This window comes from Bactrocera dorsalis, unplaced genomic scaffold (assembly GCF_023373825.1).
Source record: "Bactrocera dorsalis isolate Fly_Bdor unplaced genomic scaffold, ASM2337382v1 BdCtg081, whole genome shotgun sequence".
NCBI lineage: Eukaryota > Metazoa > Arthropoda > Insecta > Diptera > Tephritidae > Bactrocera > Bactrocera dorsalis.
The window spans coordinates 25832-47994 of record NW_026038132.1 but is presented as its reverse complement, the minus strand read 5'-3'; the positions used below and the strand labels follow the sequence as shown (position 1 = coordinate 47994).

Sequence of the window (22163 nt, the reverse complement as noted above, 5' to 3'; positions counted from 1 at the left end):
TTATACGTCAAAATATTTATAGAATACATTTATTTAACAATTTATTAAAAAAAACGATATGTTTACTTCTGAATAAATGAATTCCTGTACAACTGTTCTCAACCCAAAAATTGTGAACTAATTAGCATTGTGAACTTGTTTCAAGAAGAAGATTTGTTCCCCCCAAGTATTTATTTGTAAATAAAACACAAAAGCATGGAATTTCGTATTTTGGAACTCTTTAGTGGCATTGGCGGCATGCATTATGCTTTTAATAGTATGTATCTAATGCCTTAGTATATACACTTTACTAGTCTCCTTGTTCTATTAGGTTCTGGAATGCCTGGAACTATAGTCGCCGCAATGGACATCAACACACATGCCAATGCTGTGTACGCCCACAATTATCCATCGTATTTAGTATGCAACAATAATATACAAAGTTTAACCCCTCGGAAAATAGAGAAGATGAACGTAAATATGATACTTATGTCCCCTCCTTGCCAGCCCCACACGAGAGTTGGTAATCGCTTAGATGTAGCTGATAACCGCTCAGATGCTTTGCAACATATTTGCGATTTGCTACCACAATGCCATAGCATACAATATATACTGATGGAAAATGTAAAAGGTTTTGAGGTGTCTGAAGCGCATAAACAATTTGTTGAAACGTTAAAAACCGCAGGGTACCATTGGAGAGAATTCTTACTGACCCCAACCCAATTTGGCATACCGAATTCTAGAAGTCGATACTATTGCTTAGCACGTCGGAAAGAATTTAATTTCACTGGGGAATCTATTTTAGAAAAAATACCAAGTGAATGTGAAATTCCGAAAAATGAATTTAATGAAAAAATCATTAGTGACTTGATTGAGCCGGAGGAAATAACTAAAGACTATCACTTACCAGAAAAAATATTGACTAAACGTGTGTGGTTAATGGATATAGTGACAGCGGAATCAAAAAAGACAATGTGTTTCACTAAAGCGTATACCCACTACAGCGAAGGTACTGGCTCAATATATACTCCTTTAGCTAAGAAAGATATGGATTTAACATTTTCTAAGGTAAAAGAGTTAGAAAATTCTGAAGGAAATGAACATCTACGTATAGAACTTCTGAAAAGTTTAAAATTGCGGTATTTTACTCCACGCGAAGTTGCAAGATTAATGAGCTTTCCAGATTCATTCGATTTTCCGACAGAAACAACAAATCGGCAGAAGTACCGTCTTTTGGGCAATAGTATAAATGTTTATGTTGTTGGCATATTAATAAAAATACTATGCTCCTGAAATGGTTAGTGTTTGTTTGGTTATATGCTGTTTTTCTACATAATACTTCAATATATCGATCCAATTAATAAATACAGTACAAATTTATTAGGTCCTCTATTTATTAATACATTTTCCGAAAATTATTTGAAGATTTCGCATTTTTGGAGTATAATTTATAACGTACTTAAATTCCATGGCAATTGAATGCATTTCGTTATCAAGTTGATAAAATATGAGAGGAATGCACAATTCTTGAAATGAATCACCATCTTAACACAATACATTTTTCTATAATTAATATTGGAAATAAGTTATTTACATATATAATAAGCATAAGTCTGCTTTTCTACAACAAATAGTAATAAATGTATTACACTCATTTAACCGTCTTTAAGTTCACTGCCCCACTCCTTTGCTATTATATATATAGTGTTTTGATTCAATTTTGGTCCAAGTAATGGATTCATCTGAGCCATGTAACAGCATAGCCAGAAAAGCCAGCAAGTCGCTGCAGTTAACATCATAATGCAACGAAAGAGACTTTGATTGGGTCCTTTTGGTGTCATCATTGGTACGCCGATGCCAACACATGCCCAGAATGCGGTGAAAAATAATACAGGAAAGAAAGCTGCTCCCATATCTTTGTTTAATTTATATTTTAACAATTAATCTACTGACAAAGAAAATACTTTATCGCGTTCGACGAAAAAAATCAATACACAAAAGAAAACTACAATGACGTTGTCAAAAGAATAGAAAAAACTGTGCTGCCATGCCAATTGCATTAAGCATGAGCGACAGATGGTGCTGCACTCACTTTTGTACTTATTTAAATAATGAATTGAAGGTATATTTTTTATAAATATTTGTAATTAAAATATATATGTCGTTGTGATGAGCTGAAATACCAACAATCAATTTACATAATTTAATTTATACTTTATTAACTTAAAGGAACTTATAAAGTAAAAATTTATCAGAACTTTTTAAAAATTAATATAAAATAACAAAATTTTGTACTTCGAAAATTAAAAAATGTTAAAAATATTCTGTACATTACTTCAATAATTTAAAGAAAATCCATGTTAATAATATTTTCTTAGCCTTAATTTAGTATTTTTTAAATTTGGCATGACGTTAATCCACTGTGCAGAAAAGCGGGCTTAGTGCGACCCTGTCTTAAGGCGTGGTTTAAATAAAAATCTGTCAAATCTATTTGTCATTATTTAGTTAATTGTGTTTATTATATATTTGTTGTGTTTGTCTTAAAATTATTTTAAATTCTGCATCATCCTAAATAAATCCTTCACCACGTTTAGTGAAAATGGAAACATGGAAGTTTTTCATTATTACCGTTGTAGCCATTTATTATATTGGACAAGGTAAGGCATACCAACAGATCTTGTCAAGAACAAAGTCACTCTGTATTCCCACACTAATATCTACTTGTAGTAAACTTCGTCAACGGTTTGGAGTGCTATGTTTGTTCCAATCAGACAGGTAACACAGAGAAATGTCTAAATACGATAAAAACTTGTGAACCAGGTGAGGATGCTTGCGGTACTGAGATCCGTTGGGGTAGCCAACCGTACTTCTCTCAGGGTGCACTAAAACAATACTATGTTTCCAAACGGTGTATGACAAAGCAACAATGCCAACAGCGACGTAAGCGATATATGCAATACTGCACACATATTTGGTATGAGGACTGGTGGTGCTATGAGTGCTGTGTTGGTGATCGTTGTAATTACTTTGTGATTGTGAGTTGAAATAATCTGAAATCATATGCATTTGGAATTTTAAATGATATGTGTCCTTCTCCAGAGTGGTTCAACAAAACAAAAAATAACTGCCAGCATTTTGATCGGCGGCTTATTCTTAACTTCTCTCCACGGCCTGTATTCATTGTTCCAATGAAGAATCTGTTGAAGATATACTAAGAACACCCAAGTGCCTCAAAGTTTTTACTTCTGTAAAGTAAAAATTTGTAATAAACGCAAATTAAATAAGCATACAACCCCATTAGAAAGAAAGTACTTGAATACTTTTATTTAACTTAAATTCATATGAAAAATCTTAGCATTATTGTGTTCGAATATAATCCGTCCAAGTTTTACACTAAGCATAATGTTATAATTTGTTATTATATTACGATATTGGTTTGGAAAGGCAACAAAAACAAGAACTCTTATAATTTTTACTTTTTTAACATTGTAATGTTTTAATACTTAGTTTGTTAGCAATGCAGTATATATTCATAATTTTTTAAAAATATTTACACATAAGTATAAGGCAAGATACAAAATTATGCTTTAATTTGAGCGTGCACAATTTTTTACACATCAATAAACTCTTGTAAAGCAATACATTCGTATTCAAAATTAGAAAGAAAATAATCATAAGCTTGTTGTTTTTTACTTCTATTTATTAAGACTAACTTTAAACCATTGAATTATGTTGTATGCTTTTCCACAATATGTATGATCTTTCGCAATTTTCTACCACAAACGATTACCGTTACAAAGTTTTTATGGCTCTACTAAGCTTTGTATCTTATTTGCATATCACTCAATCTGATTTGTCGTTAGCTATTATAACTGGGGCTCGGTTGTCACGTACTGTTTGTTTATTTTCTCTCACTAGAATTTTTATTGCTTTGCTTTCTTTTAACAAATATTTTTCAAATGACTAGAACATTACTAATTCGTACATTGTAACAACCTTTGACGGTGTCTACAACAATTGGCAAGTGTTTGTGAAAAAATAGGTTTGCTGATATATGTACATATTTATGTGACGTTTGCATGTAAAGAAGAAGCAACGCGATAATCAGACTGACCGCCAAATTGTTTACTTTTAAAAGGGGAAATAAAAATACAGTAAAAGAAATTAAAACAATACTTATAGCAATGCAAAGAGCAGCTCTACAATCAATTTTATAGCTGGCTTTTTAAGTAGTTTGTTGGCGTAACGCACAGAAAGCGGTTCTACTTATGGATAAACTGGAGGCACAGCCATCAAGTAGCCGAAAGCGACAGGTGAACCTGGTCGGCATGAATGTGGACTACCAACTGTAAGGGCCAACAATATTGTTAAACAATTACTAAAGTGCTTTCATTTCATTATTTAGACATGAAAATAGTGAATCGGGCAGCGTTAAGAAACGCAAACCTTTGGCCGTTAGATGTGTGCACTTGCTGGCGAATGGATTCGTAAACGCTGTTTATGGATTTCTCAATTCGCGATTGCTCATATAACAACCGGCAAGTAGCAGCAACCACAGGTGACTAGGTATCCGCTTAAACAACAACAACAGCAGCCATACAAAATACATAGTGCTGCTATGCGTTGATGTACATATTTACCTGTATTATTTGTTTGTGCAAATAAATAAATACATGCGTATGGATTAAATATAGGTACATCATAAAATTATGTAGAAATGTTTAATATAAACTAGACTCATTTTACCACAACAAGTTTGAGTTTTTATTTATTTCAGTTAATAAAGTAGACGATTTTTTAATACAATAATATATACGTTTATCGTAAAATTATGTGTGGAAATTGTTGCGCTACCTTGGATAATAATCCATGCAAAATTTCGAGAAGATATCTTGGCAAATCAAAAACTTTTCCATACAAGAACTTGATTTTGATTTTTCAGTTTGTATGGCAGCTACATGCTATAGTGGTCCGATCAGAACAATTTATTCGGAGATTTAAGTGCTGCTTTGTATATCCCTTTTCAGTGTATAAAAACAAAAAAATTTATATAAATATCTACAAATACAAAATAGAAGTTAAATATATTTCCGGCATTTATTTAATTTTCATCATAAATACATACATATATAAGTATGTATGTATGTTCTAAACTAAATAAGAAATTAAACATGCTCAAGTAAATTCAAGCAATCATTAAATGCATTTAAGACATGACACTGAGTACAGCAAACACTATAATTTAAGACCATTTGTGTTGCTGTATTAGTATTATATTCTTTTTTTACCGTAATTTTTAGCCTTATTAATAGTAAATACGAAATTGAATTGGTTTTCGATTATCTTTTCATTCATTTATTGATAATTTTATTTTTATATATTGAAAAAAAAATCGCAATTTTATATTCAAAGCTTGCGGCGCGACATATGTAAATGTGTTTCCATTTCTAACAAACACACACAATTAATTGTCTAATTAAACAAAAACTTATTCATAGAACCTCCGATTATTTTTACAATCTCCGATTACAATAAAGTTAATCTTCAAATTGACAATTCGTAATACAATAAGGAAAGTCATTTCATAGCAATACATACATACAATGAAAATAAATCAAGCGCTTATTTTTTAGTAGCTTAGTTTATCTTTTTTTTATATTAAAATTAATACAAAAAATATATAATCACAATTGCATTTTTATGTATCTTTTCATTAATGAAAAATTAAATAAAACAGAAAGCTATTTTTTGTTTTGTTTGAAAAATAAGAAGAAAACATCTTTCTAAAGCATAATTAATACGAGTAAAAAGCAACAAAACAGCAACATTATTATTAAAAATTTCATACATATTTCTAATTGTTGTTGTTGTATACGAGATTGATTGTTTGATTTGAATTGGTTTGATTGGTATTAAACTTCAGCACTGTCATCGTGTATGTAGCTGCTTGTGTATGTGTCAGCAGAACGTGTATGCTTGTGTATGTGTGTATCTGAGTGTGTAAGTTTTAGCCTATAGCCTAATAACATGCTTTACAGCTCATCCTTATGCAGTAATGTATAACGGTTTTTCGATGGACCCAACTTCTTGAAACTCGATTCGGGCGGTGAAGTTCCTTTGCCAATTTTCATTACAACTTCAGTTTGCACTTCATTGCCAGATGGATCGGGTCCATAATGGAATTCCCTGTATATAAAATTAAATACATATTAAACAAATTTTAAATTTTATTTAAGCGGTTTTCGAACGCACCTGTGCAATTTGCCACTGTATAAGTCTTGCAAAAATTGCTTTAGTTTACCAGGCTGATACATATCTTCGAACTTTGGGAACATGTACATGTGGCGGAATGAATCGATAGCAATCAATGGCAAGTCATCCTCCGATTTGCCCAAATGATGTAGAGGATGTGCAAATCGTTGACCATCGGCGGTAAGGAAATTAATATTCTCTGGAAATAGAAATTGAAATGAAAAATTAAATTAATTATTCATTAGATATATGTCTGATATATTAGGTTCCTCACGTTTTTCATCCAATAATTGAGTTTCAATAATCGCCTTGTAGTCCTTAATTGCCTCGGTATCGTCGGGTTTATGGAAGAGTATCAAAAATGGCAAGCCCTCTTCGGTCAGCTCTTCTGCGTTTTCGAAAGTAATTTCACGCACCAAGGGCACACATTTCTCTTGCACCCAAATTTTCAGCTCATCAAAGTTTTTCAAGCTGCCAGTATAGGTTTCATCGTTTTCATGCGAGAGCGCAACATCGGGACGGAATACAATAATCGGGTTTCCTATTAATAATTTAAATTCAAACAAATATTAAACAATATACTTATAAGCATATGTATTTAGATAAATCAGCACATATGACCAGCACAAAAATTATTCGGTGTGTTAGGAAAATAAAAATTAATTATGAAGCAGAAATATTGTGTATTTTTCGGTAGTATTAGTAATAGAGCTTATTAATTTCATAAAAAAGCTGTAACCCAAAACCTTTGAAAAACAAAAATGGAAATTAGATAGGCGCGCTGAAAAATATACAAATGCAGTTATGTATATACAAAACAAAAATAAAGAATAAAAACAAAATTTACCTAATGTAAAATTGAAAATCGCATTACCTCGCTTTATATCGCTGTCAGCGTCCACAGCTTATAAAAGTTTTGAAAAAATTAAAAGTTGTTATTGATACATTAATATTGGTTAATAATATAGGTTATGCATTTAGGCGATAATAAAGATTTGAAACAATAGACGTTCAGTTTTTTGTTTTAGAATTAAGACGAAAAGCCAATCAGTACAAGAACAATGCATGCATTCAAGAAAAAGGATTAATTGTTAATCTAAATTAATTAACAAATTAGAATGTTGTAAAATTAAAAAATATACCACATAAAGACCCTTTAATAAGACATTCTGTCAATACTCACCAGGTGGATGCATAGCTTGAGCTGCATCACCGAAGCCGACATGGAATTGACAATCCTCCTTCAAATTTGTAGCAACCTTACGGAATGTATCATACTCCGGCTGATCGCGACGATCGAAATAACCTATAATAATACGTTTTCTCGAGTCTAGATTTTCCAAATCTTTCAATGACTTGAACTCTTTGATGGGATCCTCAAGTTGTTTGCGTACAAATTCCAAAAACGCCTCCGCAGAGCGTTGACCACGATATTCACGCTTGCTCAACTGGCCATTACGTATCACCTTAAGTGTTGGGTATTTGGTTATATGGAAACGAGATGCAATCGAAGTTTCGCGATCACAATCAACTCTTCCGAGTACTACTTTACCTGCTTCAGGAAAAGCCTCTTTCACCTATAATTCATGAAAAATATTGTTGTTGTTATAAATGCGCGATAATACTTGAGTATGTGTGTTTTTACCTTATCAGCAGCTTCATTAAATATGGGGGCGAGGAGATTACTAAATCGGCACCATTCGGCGTAGAAGTTGAGAAAAACCAATTCATTGGAAGCTGTTAACAAGCAAAAATTATGTTTAATTAAGTCATATCAGAGGTTAGTCATATACAATACATATGAATATTTACATAAGCACATATGTATATGTAAGTTCAAATATAAACCTGGCTATATCTTGGCACAAAATATGCGCATAGATAATTATGTTGTGAATGGACAAGGAAAGAGAAAGTTATTTGTGTAAATTTATGCAAATAACAAACAATGGAAACGCTTAAAACATTTTACATGTAAGGTGTTAATATTCATAATTGTGGTTGTATTTGGGGGTTTCAATAAATTTATGCATCTTTGAGTTAAACGTATTAATTTAAATATGAACATTTATTTAGTTCTTAACCTTCGCTTCTATAGATGTAATAAGGTGTGCAAATACAAAGTATATACTGTATAACAATAGGGCACTAAGAACTGTAATTTCCTATATATATTTAAAAATAAAGTTAACAGCTGTTTCAACTTCAGGTAGAACAGAAATAGTGTAGCACAATGAACTTCACATTATCTGGCAATTTAGTATTTATTTTAATACGCAGATTCGTTTCAATTTAAATGCTCATTGTACAAGTACATATGTACATTTGTGAAACAACGTATGCAACAAATATCTTAATGACATAACTACTAATTTTTGTTACCTTCTAAATATGTATACATACATCTATAATGAAATTTTTGTAAGAATATACTAGATATTAAGACCGAAACCAGTTTTTTACTATGCATGTACATATGGATGTATGCATCCAGGTACATTTCAACATGCAGTTTTTTGATTTGACAAACATAAATGTCGGTCCAATCTATTTCGATAACTACCAAGCAGAATTACAATGGAAATTTTTGTTTTCATTTGAATGGAAGCAGGTGGAATAGTAGTTTTCACAAAGCAAATTATCAAACAATTATAGCGATAACGGTATGACGCATCCAATTTTATATTGTATTCTGCAAGTCTTTATTTGAAAATAAAAATTTAGAAATTTTATGATTATTTCTAACCACAATATATTATAATACTACGATACATAAAATGTTAAGAAACAAAAACAACCAACGCCAAACGATAAGCTCAGTTTTATCTAACTATATTAACTTTTAAGTTAGTTTAAGTCATATGCTAATATAAGCACTATGAAAAGCAAATACGCCTCTTATGTTAAAAAAAGGCATTTAACTTCTCGACTTCGTTAAGATTAAATAAAACTTTATGTTCTACAGTGTACTAAAAAATTAGCCTCGCTTAAGTAAATATTTATTAAAAAAATAAATTAAGAAAAGTACCTAACAAAATAATTGAATTAATACTACCAATAACATGGTTTTGCCTTTTGGTCTGAACACTCACACCAATTCTAGTAATGACACGTCAAGAGGAATAAAACAAGCGGCGGTGTGATAAGCATGTTGATCTTCCTTTTCTTTACCTAAAATTCCCCAAATATGTTTATGAATAATTTTTACTTACCTAAAGTCATATCAATATTTTCACTATTCATATCCACTGCTCCAGAATCAGTAGGATTATAAAATACGTAAATTACCTAAAATATACAGATGTACATTAATGTTATGAATGAATAAGGGCAACTTTCCAGAAACCAAAAAAAAATGATGCGGCAACAAATCGGCTTAAAAGTAATTACTTAACATATTGACTAATATTACTTACCATAAATATTGCTAAGCAGCGACATTTTCTACTGCTCCAAAACTCCATATTGCTAAAGTTTTTATTAAATATATATAAATAATTTAAAGAGATTTTGAGAAAGGTTTTTAGATGTGCGTGAAAAAAATCACTAACACACTATATTCGCTTCTGTCTCTTTAGTAATTTCTTCTTTTCTTCTTATTGCTTTGTGGTGATATCCGTCAACCGCTGGCAGCAAAACAATGATGCCTACTCTATACAAACATTGCGAAATTTCTTTCACTAACGAAAATCTCTAATTTTATTGTACATATATTTAGAAAATGTAGAAAAAAATGCTTTTAACTAATAGTATATTTTGCGTGTTTTTGTAAAAGAAAAAAGTCATAATCCTACATTCTCTGGTTATATTATGTGGGGGATAAACTAAGGACACCAATATGTGGTTGTGCAAGCACTGGTAAACCATAAAATGCAAGAAATGGTAAACCATAAAATGGAAAAACAAATAGTGTTCTTGCAAACGCTAATTTTTTAACATACTTTTTTATTGTGTTTGAAAAAATCGTTAAATACTAATCGTTTTAATTTTCGGTAAAAATAATTTGCTTCCAAATGGTAATTGTGTAAAAATTAAAAAAGCTCCGGCATCCCACAACATTTCCACTTATGCATCAACTTGAAGTTGGCTGTAATTTAAAGTTCTAATACGAAAAATGTAATCCGTGTGAATCTAGTGCGACAAGAAAATTAATATTATTTTTTCCTTATTAATATTGGTTGTAATAAACGAGTTATATGCGAATAGAAATTTTGACTGTGCTATAAATTAGTAGATCTTCTAAGATTGTTTGTAATTAAACAAACAATCAATTATCCCATGTAATCGCAAAGGAAAGAAAAAATTGCATTTAGTGACAAAGAAAAAAAAAGCGGAAGATAGAAACAAAGGTGGAATAAAAGTGCAAAGGGTAAACAGAAGAATGAAATGAATAGCAAATAAAATGTACGATCCAAAGGCCGAATCAAGACGCATAAAATATAGCAGTGGAGGAAGAAAAATGAAATAAAAATAAATTGTCGATTTTTTTTATTCTTTCGCAGTATCTGTATTAATTTTTTAGAATACACAGTGTTATATTATTGTGCTCGCGTTTATAATCAATTATTGACACAAGTAAAATAAAATCAGATTATTCCATGTGATTCGGTGAATTCTTAGTGCAATTGCATAAAATAACAAGCTGCAAAACGCTGACGTCAATATTGAAAATAAATAAAAAACTGACCATAATAGAAGTTTTAGACTGATTTTTTGGAAATAAATATCGGGTAAGCTGTCCGTTATGTATTTCTATCAATTATATTTATGAAAGTTATATGTAAGTGTATTTCGCATCATTTACAATAACTTCTAAAATAATTTCTGTAAAGCTTAATTGGACTTTGGACTTGCAATGCCGGCTTAGATTTTTACTGCTCCATAGCACAGCAATAGCCGTTAGCCGATGTGGCCGTTTAATATGTTATTCCAACAAATATTACAGTTTCCTTGCAAAGTACATATTTCCCGTTTAAGTCTGTAAATTATAAATGTTAAACCAAAAACAGTGCGATGAAGTATACGAGTACATGCATATTTGTTATTATATACCTGTATGTGATCAACTGCATTAGATAAGAAATGCAAACTTTTCAAGTGCTATGATTGATATGTAAGACTATGTTAAGTTTACCTGAATATAGAATTATACTTTTTATATGATGAGTAAAGCTGCTGAACAAATTATTTATTTTAATTAAAATACTGTATGTTCATATTAAATTACATATATACATTATATATTTAGAACAAAGTTTTTTGGTACTATACATATATATATGCACATGTACATACGAATATATTACAATATATTCATTTATTTTATTAAGATTTTGATTTAATATCAATGCCTTCCATGCGATTTATTTAATTTGAATATGGTAATACAAAATGCAAATTTGCAAAAATTCTCTCAACATCATATATGTATTTGCTATCTACTTTTCACGAAATTTGCAAAGTCATATTTTACTTATTCGCTTTCGCTTTTTCCTCCGAGTATCTGCTTTTGTATTGTGTTTTTATACCTTTATTCTTATATATCTATATAGTATATAGAACATCCATACATGTACATATATATGTATAAAATATATTATGTGACACATAAATAATGACTTCTATATGTGGATACATTTGTTTATATTTTTCTTTGTTGCGAAAATTGTTTGCACAGAAGAAACGTAAAATTTGTTTATACGAAATTAAATTGCGCTTTTAATTTTTACACACTTTATTATTCCTAATTTCTTTGCACAGCATTTTCCTTATTTCTCTATGGTTTCTCAGAACTGACTTAATTATTTAAATGCCAGTTTATGGGTACGAAGAAAGCAATGTCAACAAAGAATTCGCAAATTGGCACTGTTGGAACGTAAACATATTTTTCAAGTCTATTATAATATTACACGTTTATTCCATACATATTTATGAACTTAAATATGAAGTACATGTGAGTTAGCAACGTAGTAGTGCACTACAAATAAGTTTCGTGTTATTCAATTATGAAAATTAATTGAACGCATTTTTCTACAATTTTACCTTTTTATACATACATATGTATGTATATACCCTTAACAAAATATGTTAAGTTTGCCACTGAGTTTCCAAGAGCCATACAAAACAGTTTTTTATACCCTTTTATGCTATAAGAAATGCACCTGTTGAAGGTATCATAAGTTCGGTGTAGCCGTTGTTGACATTTTTTATTGTTTCTTGAATATCATTTTTTGCTATGGGTTAAAAAAGTATTCTCTTCAACTCGATCGGATGTTCATCGGATCGATTGCTTTGTGTTTAACATTATATTATATCTGTTGTATATTTATCCAATGTTGCATTAATATTTTATTAGGTTGTTGAACCGAACCCCGACCTTGTGTGCGAAGGAGAATAATAAAACACAACTATGTATAAATGAAATGAGAACTCTACATCTCACCAATTTCCAGTTATAAAAAAAAATAAAGAAAAAAGTGTCGTTTACATATACATTTATGACAAAATATGCCGGGTAAACGAAAATACTTATGACAACGACTATGATTTCTTTATAATGTATTTGTATTGTGGAGAATCATTTCTTCACCAAATCCGTTTACTTGTATATGTTTGGTATTCTCGCCTTCTAAACATTGAGATAACATGCTTTTTGTTTTGTATACGAAAGAACAAATTAAAAGATAGCAAAAACTTATCAGCATCATCATATTTGTATAAATATATTATAAATGCATATAAACAATTGAAGCCGAACTATACCAACAGAAATTGTCAATGTGTAACGCTTTATAGATAACAATTTTTCACTTGAGACACTATTCGTTTGTTTCGCCATATTCACATGCCGCATTTAATAGATTAACGTATACTATATGCATACAAATTTTTTTATTTTTGAAGATAACGTTTTTTATTAGATTCGCTCGTTTTTCGTGTCAATATACAGACTGATACTATAGTATATAGTGTTTCGTAAAGGTTATTTCAAAGTTAATATAAATCAAAGAAAATGCAATTAAGAAATTATTGCATAAACTTTATTCTCTCTTCAGGCATAAAGTTCCGATTTTTAATATAATATATAACGGGATAATATCTTCATTAAGTTATTAGTTCCCTATGTAGCAAATTAACTATATAATATGTAAAATTGCATTTTTGATAGATTATTTTTTAGTACATATACCAAAATCTTGTTCTATCCCCACGCGAATGCGCCTAAAACTATGCTACAAAGATTTTGATGTCAATTTTTTTCGTAAGAACTAGCACTGGATTTTATGGTATATTAGGTTTAATTTCTAAATTTAAAATAACTTCCAACCAGACGCCGATTTCTTTTCTTTTTTATGTTTGTGTAAAACAAACCATATGTCAATGACACACTAATTGGCACTATTTTGGCAGCTGTTTGTTTAAAATTTGATGTTTCGCGAAAAATTTGATTGAAATATTTTATTGAAAGTTTTTATAACTCCTAAGATACATACATATTTTACAAATATTTTATGAAATTTCCAAATGAAAATATTTAAAGTCCGATCTTTCGGCGTCATTTCAAACAGTGCCTCGGCTGCCTTCGTGTTGAAAGCAGAACTTCTCACAGGATCATCAAAAGTAAAAAGCAAAAAATATAAACTAGGTTTTGGACGAAGGAAAAAATGCAAAAAAAGTATTTTTCCAGACTTGGCAAATTTGGTGAAAATTGCTAGACATATTTTATATATGTATGTATGTAGTTGTAATTGAAAAAAATATATATAAAAATGCTCTAAACCTTGTAAATTATATCTCGAAGGCAACTGTGATTTTTTAACTATAATTGAGGTTTTTCAAGGTTTCGGATATAAAACAATTACACAGCAATTTTTATTATTACGATACTTATAGAATATTACAATGTAGTCACCCTCGATGTAATTACAATTTATTGCATATACAGTTATCCACAAAAAAACCACATGACCACATGAAAAAAACGAATTGTTAATTTTCATTAACAAAAATGTTTTTTTTTTTAATTTTTGCACAATGTAATTTGCTAAAGATCTATTAATATTTCCAGATTTCATCGCAGTTTATATCAAGTATTTTATAGTTATAATACGAGACCGTTCTATAATTTGAATATACATATAATGGTTCCAAAGTTTCACAGAGTATTTTTTAAACACAGCATCACATCTCCGAGGCATGGAGTCTATGAGATCCTGACAACGTTTTATTGGTATTCCTTTCCAAGCCTCTTTCATTACTTGCAATAAATCTCTCGAATTGGTTGGTTTCTCTTCAGCTACTTTCATCTTGATATCTGTGCACAGGTTTTCAATGGATTTGAGGTCAGGAGACTGAGCAGGTCACCACATAACCTCAACTTCGTTGGCCTAAATCTTTTTTTGCGCACTTTCTAGTATGTGTAAGGTCAACATTACCTCTTATAATATTTTGACATATGCCCTTTGGTCCATGATGCCTTCAATTAAGTGAATTGGACCAACACCACAATCGGACCAACCAACACATCGTTATGTATAACGGTTTTTGTGGTAAACCGGGGATTATATTCTAAGTTAGGGGGACGTCGGACAAAGTTCCTAGAGCCTGTACCACAATTTTTGCAAATTGTATGCGGGCTTACTTCTGCTTCCTTTTTAATGAGGGTCCTTTTCGTGGACTTCTGGCAAATAATTTGTTCTGCTCCAAATGCCTAAGAATAGTTTCAGTATTAACTGACAAATTTAGTTCGTCATGGATGTTCCTGGCTAAAGCAAAAGGATAAATTTGGCAGTAGCGTACTATATTGCGATCGTCTGCAGTGGCATTTAAGGCATTTGCTATCATTTGAGGAGAGCATTTTACGATTTCTTGGATCTCTTTATAAGTTTTTCTTAGTTTTCTAAATTTTTTTTATCGTTTTCCGCTTTTTCTCTGTGCAATGATTTCCTCTACATACTGGATCAAATTCCAATGATTAAATAAATTAATAACTAATTTAAATTGCTGCTGGATTATGGAACTACATATACATACTTTTCTAATTTTGTGAATATTTTTTATGTTGAGGACTAACTAATAAATAATAAATAATTTAAATTGCTGCTAGATTATGGAACTATACATACTTTTCTAATTTTGTGAATATTTTTTATGTTGAGGACTATTTTGAAAACGAAATATCTAACACTCCTATTATTTTGTGGAAAGCAATAACAAGTGTCTCTGAGAACTAGCGAAGCAGAAGTAGAATAACAATCATCACAATAAAAATTTGTTAGGTGTACCGTTATTATTTCGAGTCATTTGCATATTGGCACTCCTATTATTTTGTGGACAACTGTATGTATTTTTATTTATAAGCATCTATGGCGCCGGCTAGTTTTTATGAATTAATAATCTCTGTAAATTTGTTCTACCGTGTTAATACGGTGGTTGTAAGCCTTGGCCGTTTGCTATCTCTGTTTGACTTTACACATACCAAATTGAGTTAGTACTTTAGTTTAAGCGGTTACAGTAAGTTATCGCATTCTTGGATCTTTTGTCAGCCAATAAAATAAATTTGTTGACCTTAATCCATTATACTAAAAGGTATAAATATTTAAAATATTTTCTTAAATTGCTTTTTCCTTGAAGTTGACTTCTGTACCTAAGAATTTTATCAGTGCAAAAGGTTTCCCAACTTTATAACTGCTTGATCAAATGGAAAAAACTGTTGACACTTGGCACATTACAATCGACACGTGTGTATACAAGTGAAGTAGTAAAAATAAACGAAATTTATCCGGCCAGAAAAAAATTAAAAACAAAGCAAAAAGGCCATGCATAATATACATATGCATGCATATTATAAAGAACAATAAAAGGCTCGCCAATGTTTGTTCTATTTTTGTAAATTTATTTTTAGTATCATTATTCTCTTTTTTTTTCAAGTCGTCAACACTATGTTAATGTGTTCGTGAGTATTGTTTTCTTTTTTTTTCATTTGTTTTGATTATTTTATTTGCCAGTAAGCAAATATGTACATACATATATAATTATAAATGTATGTATGTACATATGTTTATGTATATTTCGTCGATCGTGTTCATTTCTTTTCTTCACTTTCTTATGTCTTCAATAATTTTAGTTTGTTTCTCAGATTTCTCGTGAGTTTTGTTATTTATTTGCATTATTTGTAATCGCTTGTATTCGTTTTTAGTGATAACTGTCACGCGATTACTGCTATTTGGTATATGCATAGGACTATATAGTAGATACGAGTGTTAAAAGAATGCACCTATCAGATAATTTATACCGAGTACAAAACATAAGGAAGAAGATAAAGATAATTGAATGCAGAAGTGTTTGTTTTTAGAGTATATTTATAAAGTTATAATTATACAAAAATTGTACTTAAATATAATATTACAAGTGCCAACGTAGATTTGAATTCCGGATAACTTTCCAGGTCCATCGGTAGCATAAGTAGCTTAGGCTATTGAGGAAACAGATAACTGTCTGTTTCGATTGCAATTGTGCAATCATGAGCAGTGAGAACTTATCAAATTTCCCAATCCATTAACAAAAAATTGGGGAAATGATGCGAAAAGTAATCTACATTATGTTTGCTGTAAAAGTGTATAAATATAGATATACATACATAGATAGAACTTTTTCGATTAATTCAATCACAATATTATATATCTCAGGTGGGATAGTATTTACATGAAAATTACTAAATTAGTTGCTTAGTCTGCCGTCTCGAGTGAAAAATCTAGGTCAGTCTTGCTGCAAATGCTGTTGTCACAGTTGTCGTCACCTTCGTCGTTTCTTGGCTATAATTGTGGCGCCGACATACTCGAACATATCCAAAGAGGTACACACTGAAACAGTACTTTGAGAAAACTTAGCGGAAGAATATGGCGGAAAAATACAAAGTGCGAAATCATTGCATAATGCGAAAACGCAAAGCCACCCATTCAAAAAACACCTAGGCGGACGCAAGGTTAGATATTCCGAAATCAACAATTTATTGATGCAGCAACTGAAAGCTCCGGATATGTGTAACTATGTATGTATGTATGCAGCTCAGTTTACGTTGTAGCGGCTTTTCACTGCGTTCGTTTATTTTCAATTTCTTTTACTTTTTTCACCTTGCACTTCAAGCGTCTTCTTCCTTTTTCTATACCATTTAAACACTTATCACTTGCCTGACTGTAAATACGTTAAACCCAATTAATTCAGTGTTAAGTGGAAAAAGTGCATTTTCATTAACAGTTTTCAATGCACGAGGCACACAATGCTGCCCGCAAACGCATACCACGCCATGCCATGCCACCAACAGCTAACACCTTATAAACGTGCCAAATCGCTCGTCGTTCACATGCCCCTCACTATTTCTAACATGGGAGAAGTTACAACAAAAACAACAGACGCGGCTCAGTCAGTTAAGCCAGTCACTTTGTCAGCGTCTCTGTGTTGGAAACTACGACGAGTCGATGGCGGTGGCGTCGGTGTTAGCAGTCAATAGTAAGTCAAGTCAGTCGACTACATTGACCAATTGCAATTTCTTTTCTCCGGTTTTCCTTTGTCACGTTCCACTGGTTAAGATTCCAGCAAAGGCCGGTCGGTTGCCTTGCCGCTTTTCCGATTTTTCGTTGCGTTGTGGATGTGGCTAATACTTGTCTGCCGCCGACCATGTGGTTTTTGTTTTCACCTTTAAGCAATGTGTTTTTTGTTTTGTTAATTTCAACCGATGTTTTACTACAACGCTCGTGATGCGTCGTTGTATGGTTTAATTTAGTGGCATAGTCGTTAGTTCGGTTGTTTAGCTCGTTAGTTGTGCAACACGCTACATTCACATATCGTTATACATATACATATGCCTGTATCTAGTTAGCTAAAGAGCTAGTCGGCCAGTATTTACTCGTTGTTTTTGCTCATTCATCATTTACCTTTCTTTTTCGTATGTACGAAGCATGCACATTCGTGTATTGCGGTTTTTTGTGTCTGACTACTAAATGAGTACTCGATTACTTATTTCCACAATCTATTATAATATTATCTGTTCGTACACAAAGTAAAAGTGCTGTTCGTGTGCGTATACATTATTTTTTCATTGGTTCCGACGAGTCCACGTAGCCAAAGGCCACGCCAAATGTGTACCTTGCCAAAATGTGTACATTTTTTTTACTCTTGCAACATATTCTCATAGAGTATAATCGTTTTGTTCACTTAACGGTTTTTTGTATCACCTAGAACTAATCGAAATAGATGTAGGTTTAAATATGTATATAGACAAATGATCAGGAAGACAAGACGAGTTGAATTCCGAGTGAATGTCTGCCTGTCCGTCTGTGTAAGCGAAAGCTTCAGTAAAACTTGATAATATCTTAATAAAACTTGGTGCACATGTTTATTGACGTCGGAAGGACGAGTTCGTAATCGGACCTTAGCAACGGCCACAAAACGCCATTAAATGCTTTGACCTCTGATTGGTTTAATATAAGTAAGTATGTATATATATTTCCCAAACTATTCAAGTTATATTCCCAAAATTGGCACAGTACAAATATGTACGAGTATGTATGTACGTACATTGGGGTATGTTTGCCATTGATGCACACGTATTCGCATAACTAATGTGATCATTGCCAGATATGTGTGTATTAAATGTCACATTTTGTGTATTGAAATGAAAGTGAGTCTGAAATGCAGTTGAAACGTGAATGAAAACTTTCGTGCTATACGCTTTTATAACATACATACATATCTATGTGTATATATGTATGTCTGTATCATATGTACATACATATGCATATGTGGTCTTTATTGCACATTTTTTAATCGCTGTACAAATGAAGTCCTCCGTGTGCGACACCGTTGACAAATGCAATGAAATGACAAATGTGTTTAGATGACAGTATGTGAAAGACTAACGTCAAAAACAGCTGCATTGTAGAAACCATTTGTATCGAAGAAAATATGGTAAATATTAAATGCATCTAATATTTAATGTATACACGGAGAGATAAAAAATCATTGAAAAGGAACTAATTTCTGGAGTGCATTTCTTCTATTACATATGATCAAATTTGACCAGGACTGGTAGTAAATTTTAATTTTTATTTATTTTAATACAAATCTTTATTATCGTCGCCAGCTGTGATGCATTTGAGGAACATTAGGGTTCTCAGCAACCGAGCATCTCTTTTGCGTCCTCTTCCCGATGTCCTTTTTGCAAAAGTTTCCGGTTGTTATGGTACGAGTGTACGATTGGCACGCTTCATACACTCATACCTAAAACATGAACTAATATGTGTTGAGTAGATGCATAAGAAATGTTGAGATCCTCCGCTGTCTCTCTGATGCCAAAACGACTTTTTTCAAGTACTTTTTCGATGTTATCCTCATTAACGAAGGTGGATGATGGACGTCTTGCAAGAAGCCAGCTTTTGAAGACTTTGCGACTTTCATTGATAAAGTAGACTACCCAAAACGTGTTCAACGATTTCATAACCGTGAATCAATTGGAAAATTTGTATCAATGTTTTTTGAATTCCTATGCTATTTCGACACTCTTGATAAGCCGCACATTTTTATGAGTATTCATTCACAATATCACTGAAGGCCACGAATAAAAGCTAATATAAGAAACAAAGCAAATTCATTAATCTTCACTTTTGAACATAATTCGTACATAGTACATGCATGACCTTGAAAATATATGTATATGTATGCACTCAAACGACTGATATTTCCTACTTATTTGATAAGGTATGTTCACCCTTGTTTCGGCTCTTATGTTTGATTTTACTAAAACAAAACTTGATTTTGTGTTCGTGCTTCAAAGTTGATTGAATCTTCACGCATTTTCAAGCATTTAAGTAACTGGTTGATCGGCATTTTTTGATAATGCTACTATGCAGATTTTATTGAGTTTAACAAAATATAATCGAAATCTCTGAGGTAGCGAAATTATTTATATATTGAGGCCTCTGCTTTTGCATTCGTAAAAATAAATATTTCACCCAAAATCAAAACCTTCGATAGCTCAGTTGGTAGAGCGGTGGACTGTAGAAGAGATTTGTAAACATTCGTAGACATCCATAGGTCGCTGGTTCAAATCCGGCTCGAAGGATAAAGAAGTTTAATATTTTTTGCATTGTTTTTAAGTTGTAACTTAAATAATAAAAAAATAATTAAGAAAGCTTTTAAGTATAATTAATATATAGCTATTATATTTAATATGAAATCAATGTTTTCTGGGATTTAAATAATTTAATTTAATATATTATTTTGTATAATGGTCTGTAATCTATGAAATAACACAACATCCTTATAACATACCTTCGATAGCTCAGTTGGTAGAGCGGTGGACTGTAGAGTTAATTGTTTACAAACGTAGATATCCATAGGTCGCTGGTTCAAATCCGGCTCGAAGGATTGTACTCTGTAATATTTTGTATCCTTTATTTTGCAAATACAATCGATCAAATAAATATATTTAGTTAAAATTTGGTATAATAATATGAATAAAATATTGCTGCGACACAGTTATGATAAAAAAGTTTCAAGTTTTATATAAAATTCTAAAGATCTGATTTCTTCACTTTTTTTTTTTTTAAAGCATACATATATTTAAAAGTTTAAATCAAAAACCTTCGATAGCTCAGTTGGTAGAGCGGTGGACTGTAGAGATAATTATGTTCAAATATAGAAATCCATAGGTCGCTGGTTCAAATCCGGCTCGAAGGAGAATAGATGATATTTTTATACGAATTGATTGAATAGGATTTAGCAAATTTTGAAAATGCAATTTTAAACAAACGAAAAAAAAAATCTCTAATATCTTTATATTTATTAGTTATGGACGGACATTGCATTGAAAGGGTGCTTTCCGCACAACTATTTGAGAGCATTATTTTATACATAAAGGGTCACATGAGCGTAAAGAAGAAGAACTCTATGGAAGGCAATGAATTCGATGGCATGCCCTCAAAAGTAGACGGGTGTCTCTCCGACCTTTTTTGCTTCCTCGCTGTATGGAACATAACACTGTCCCCCTAAAACCTCTGTGACCATATTCACTAACTGAGCGAAATATTACAGACTTGACCCTAATATTGCAGTCGATGGCGTTAAAATTCTGACCGTCAATAACCCTTAGCTTTTAAATGCGACATTCGACAGCCTGTGCACCTTCACTCCTCATACGACCGTGATTATTGCCAAGGTACAATACAATGTATAGAGCCGCAACAAGATCCTCAACTCGCTAGCCGGCAGCGCATTGGGAGAAGTCAAAGAAACATTGTTGGCAACGTACAAGGCAGTCGACCGGACGGTCCTCAACTGCGCCGCACCAATATGGTCGAGACGAGGAAGCTACAGACATGTCAGAACACAGCACTTCCGAATACAACGGGATGCCTCTTGATGTCTCCTACTGAACGTCTGCACAGTGAGGCCCACATGCTCCCAGTTAAGGGGCATATTGAACTCCTCTCTAAGTCGTTTCTGCGGGGGTACTTTCGTAGAAATCATTCCGCATTCACAGTGAAGGCATAAATACCTTCACCGGTCCTTCTCAGTGAATGGCGTAATTGGAGTCAAACCACCACCCATTGCAGACGAAGAACTCGAGTTACCTCAAGAATCGAGAGTGAACCTTGTGCTTCGTTCTGATACTGTATCAGATTAAGCACCTACTTATCCAGAATCGACTCCAACATATAAATTATATGTCCAGCTTGCAACCAGACTAGATGACTGTTACAACAACAACAAGAATTTTATGAATGTCCAAAACTGTTACTAACGAAATCATCAAGACAATTCAAGACAACCGTAATATTAAGTTTCTCGAGATAGCTGACACCTCAAGAACATCAAACGAACATATTAAAATTTATGAATATTTTGCACAATCGACCGATAGACCCTTTATAACA

The 22163-nt window shown here is 32.0% G+C and overlaps 5 protein-coding genes and 3 non-coding genes across 15 annotated transcripts in view; 6 read left to right on the top strand and 2 right to left on the bottom strand.

Moving 5' to 3' along the window:
- Positions 1-105: 105 nt before the first annotated feature.
- On the top strand, positions 106-1295 carry LOC105227494 (tRNA (cytosine(38)-C(5))-methyltransferase). The gene is made up of 2 exons (XM_011206853.4): positions 106-256; positions 311-1295. Exons 1-2 carry the CDS (start codon positions 196-198, stop codon positions 1270-1272), a joined length of 1023 nt encoding a protein of 340 aa, XP_011205155.2. The 5' UTR covers positions 106-195; the 3' UTR covers positions 1273-1295.
- A 60-nt stretch (positions 1296-1355) lies between these two features.
- On the bottom strand, positions 1356-1990 carry LOC105227495 (V-type proton ATPase subunit e). Its single transcript, XM_011206854.3, has one exon. It carries the CDS (start codon positions 1890-1892, stop codon positions 1635-1637), a length of 258 nt encoding a protein of 85 aa, XP_011205156.1. The 5' UTR covers positions 1893-1990; the 3' UTR covers positions 1356-1634.
- Positions 1991-2455: 465 nt separating this feature from the next.
- Positions 2456-4733, top strand: LOC105227492 (uncharacterized). Its single transcript, XM_011206852.4, has 4 exons — positions 2456-2636; positions 2707-3014; positions 3079-4327; positions 4385-4733. Exons 1-3 carry the CDS (start codon positions 2579-2581, stop codon positions 3169-3171), a joined length of 459 nt encoding a protein of 152 aa, XP_011205154.1. The 5' UTR covers positions 2456-2578; the 3' UTR covers positions 3172-4327; positions 4385-4733.
- Positions 4734-5307: 574 nt separating this feature from the next.
- On the bottom strand, positions 5308-9815 carry LOC105227491 (endoplasmic reticulum resident protein 44). 3 transcript variants are annotated; one of them, XM_049461702.1, is made up of 8 exons: positions 9648-9815; positions 9444-9519; positions 7877-7968; positions 7415-7808; positions 7079-7135; positions 6506-6772; positions 6232-6430; positions 5308-6165 (listed from the first exon to the last, which is right to left on the bottom strand). In XM_049461702.1, the coding sequence occupies exons 1-8, from the start codon at positions 9693-9695 to the stop codon at positions 6012-6014; spliced, it is 1287 nt and encodes a 428-aa protein (XP_049317659.1). In that variant the 5' UTR covers positions 9696-9815; the 3' UTR covers positions 5308-6011. The 3 variants fall into 3 exon arrangements, with proteins under 3 accessions (XP_049317659.1, XP_011205151.2, XP_011205152.2); XM_011206849.4 differs by having other exon boundaries at positions 7106-7135; XM_011206850.3 differs by lacking the exon at positions 7079-7135 and having other exon boundaries at positions 9648-9814.
- Positions 9816-10321: 506 nt separating this feature from the next.
- The window catches only part of LOC105227489 (myotubularin-related protein 4), a 30183-nt gene continuing 18341 nt past the window's right edge, over positions 10322-22163 (top strand). For 4 of the 6 annotated variants that reach the window (XM_049461708.1, XM_049461706.1, XM_049461703.1 and 1 more), the window contains exon 1: positions 10323-10961. The gene's annotated coding sequence lies outside the window, so the exon portion shown is untranslated. Of the gene's footprint in view, positions 10962-22163 lie in introns of all 6 variants that reach the window. The other 2 variants (XR_007423555.1, XM_049461705.1) reach the window with 1 other exon arrangement.
- Positions 20253-20350, top strand: Trnay-gua (transfer RNA tyrosine (anticodon GUA)). The gene is made up of 2 exons: positions 20253-20289; positions 20315-20350. It is a non-coding gene; the product is annotated as a tRNA-Tyr (tRNA).
- On the top strand, positions 20559-20655 carry Trnay-gua (transfer RNA tyrosine (anticodon GUA)). The gene is made up of 2 exons: positions 20559-20595; positions 20620-20655. It is a non-coding gene; the product is annotated as a tRNA-Tyr (tRNA).
- On the top strand, positions 20871-20967 carry Trnay-gua (transfer RNA tyrosine (anticodon GUA)). The gene is made up of 2 exons: positions 20871-20907; positions 20932-20967. It is a non-coding gene; the product is annotated as a tRNA-Tyr (tRNA).

Excerpts from the sequence above, each read along its gene's own strand:
- LOC105227491 (XM_049461702.1), bottom strand. The coding sequence starts at position 9,695 with ATGGAGTTTTGGAGCAGTAGAAAATGTCGCTGCTTAGCAATATTTATG. Across the intron at positions 9,520-9,647 it reads GCTGCTTAGCAATATTTATG|GTAATTTACGTATTTTATAA; the intron begins GTAAGTAATATT and ends TGTATATTTTAG. Across the intron at positions 6,773-7,078 it reads GATTTTCAATTTTACATTAG|GAAACCCGATTATTGTATTC; the intron begins GTAAATTTTGTT and ends AATTATTAATAG.
- LOC105227494 (XM_011206853.4), top strand. The coding sequence starts at position 196 with ATGGAATTTCGTATTTTGGAACTCTTTAGTGGCATTGGCGGCATGCAT. Across the intron at positions 257-310 it reads CATGCATTATGCTTTTAATA|GTTCTGGAATGCCTGGAACT; the intron begins GTATGTATCTAA and ends TTGTTCTATTAG.
- LOC105227492 (XM_011206852.4), top strand. The coding sequence starts at position 2,579 with ATGGAAACATGGAAGTTTTTCATTATTACCGTTGTAGCCATTTATTAT. Across the intron at positions 2,637-2,706 it reads CATTTATTATATTGGACAAG|TAAACTTCGTCAACGGTTTG; the intron begins GTAAGGCATACC and ends ATCTACTTGTAG. Across the intron at positions 3,015-3,078 it reads GTTGTAATTACTTTGTGATT|AGTGGTTCAACAAAACAAAA; the intron begins GTGAGTTGAAAT and ends GTCCTTCTCCAG.
- LOC105227495 (XM_011206854.3), bottom strand. The coding sequence starts at position 1,892 with ATGGGAGCAGCTTTCTTTCCTGTATTATTTTTCACCGCATTCTGGGCA.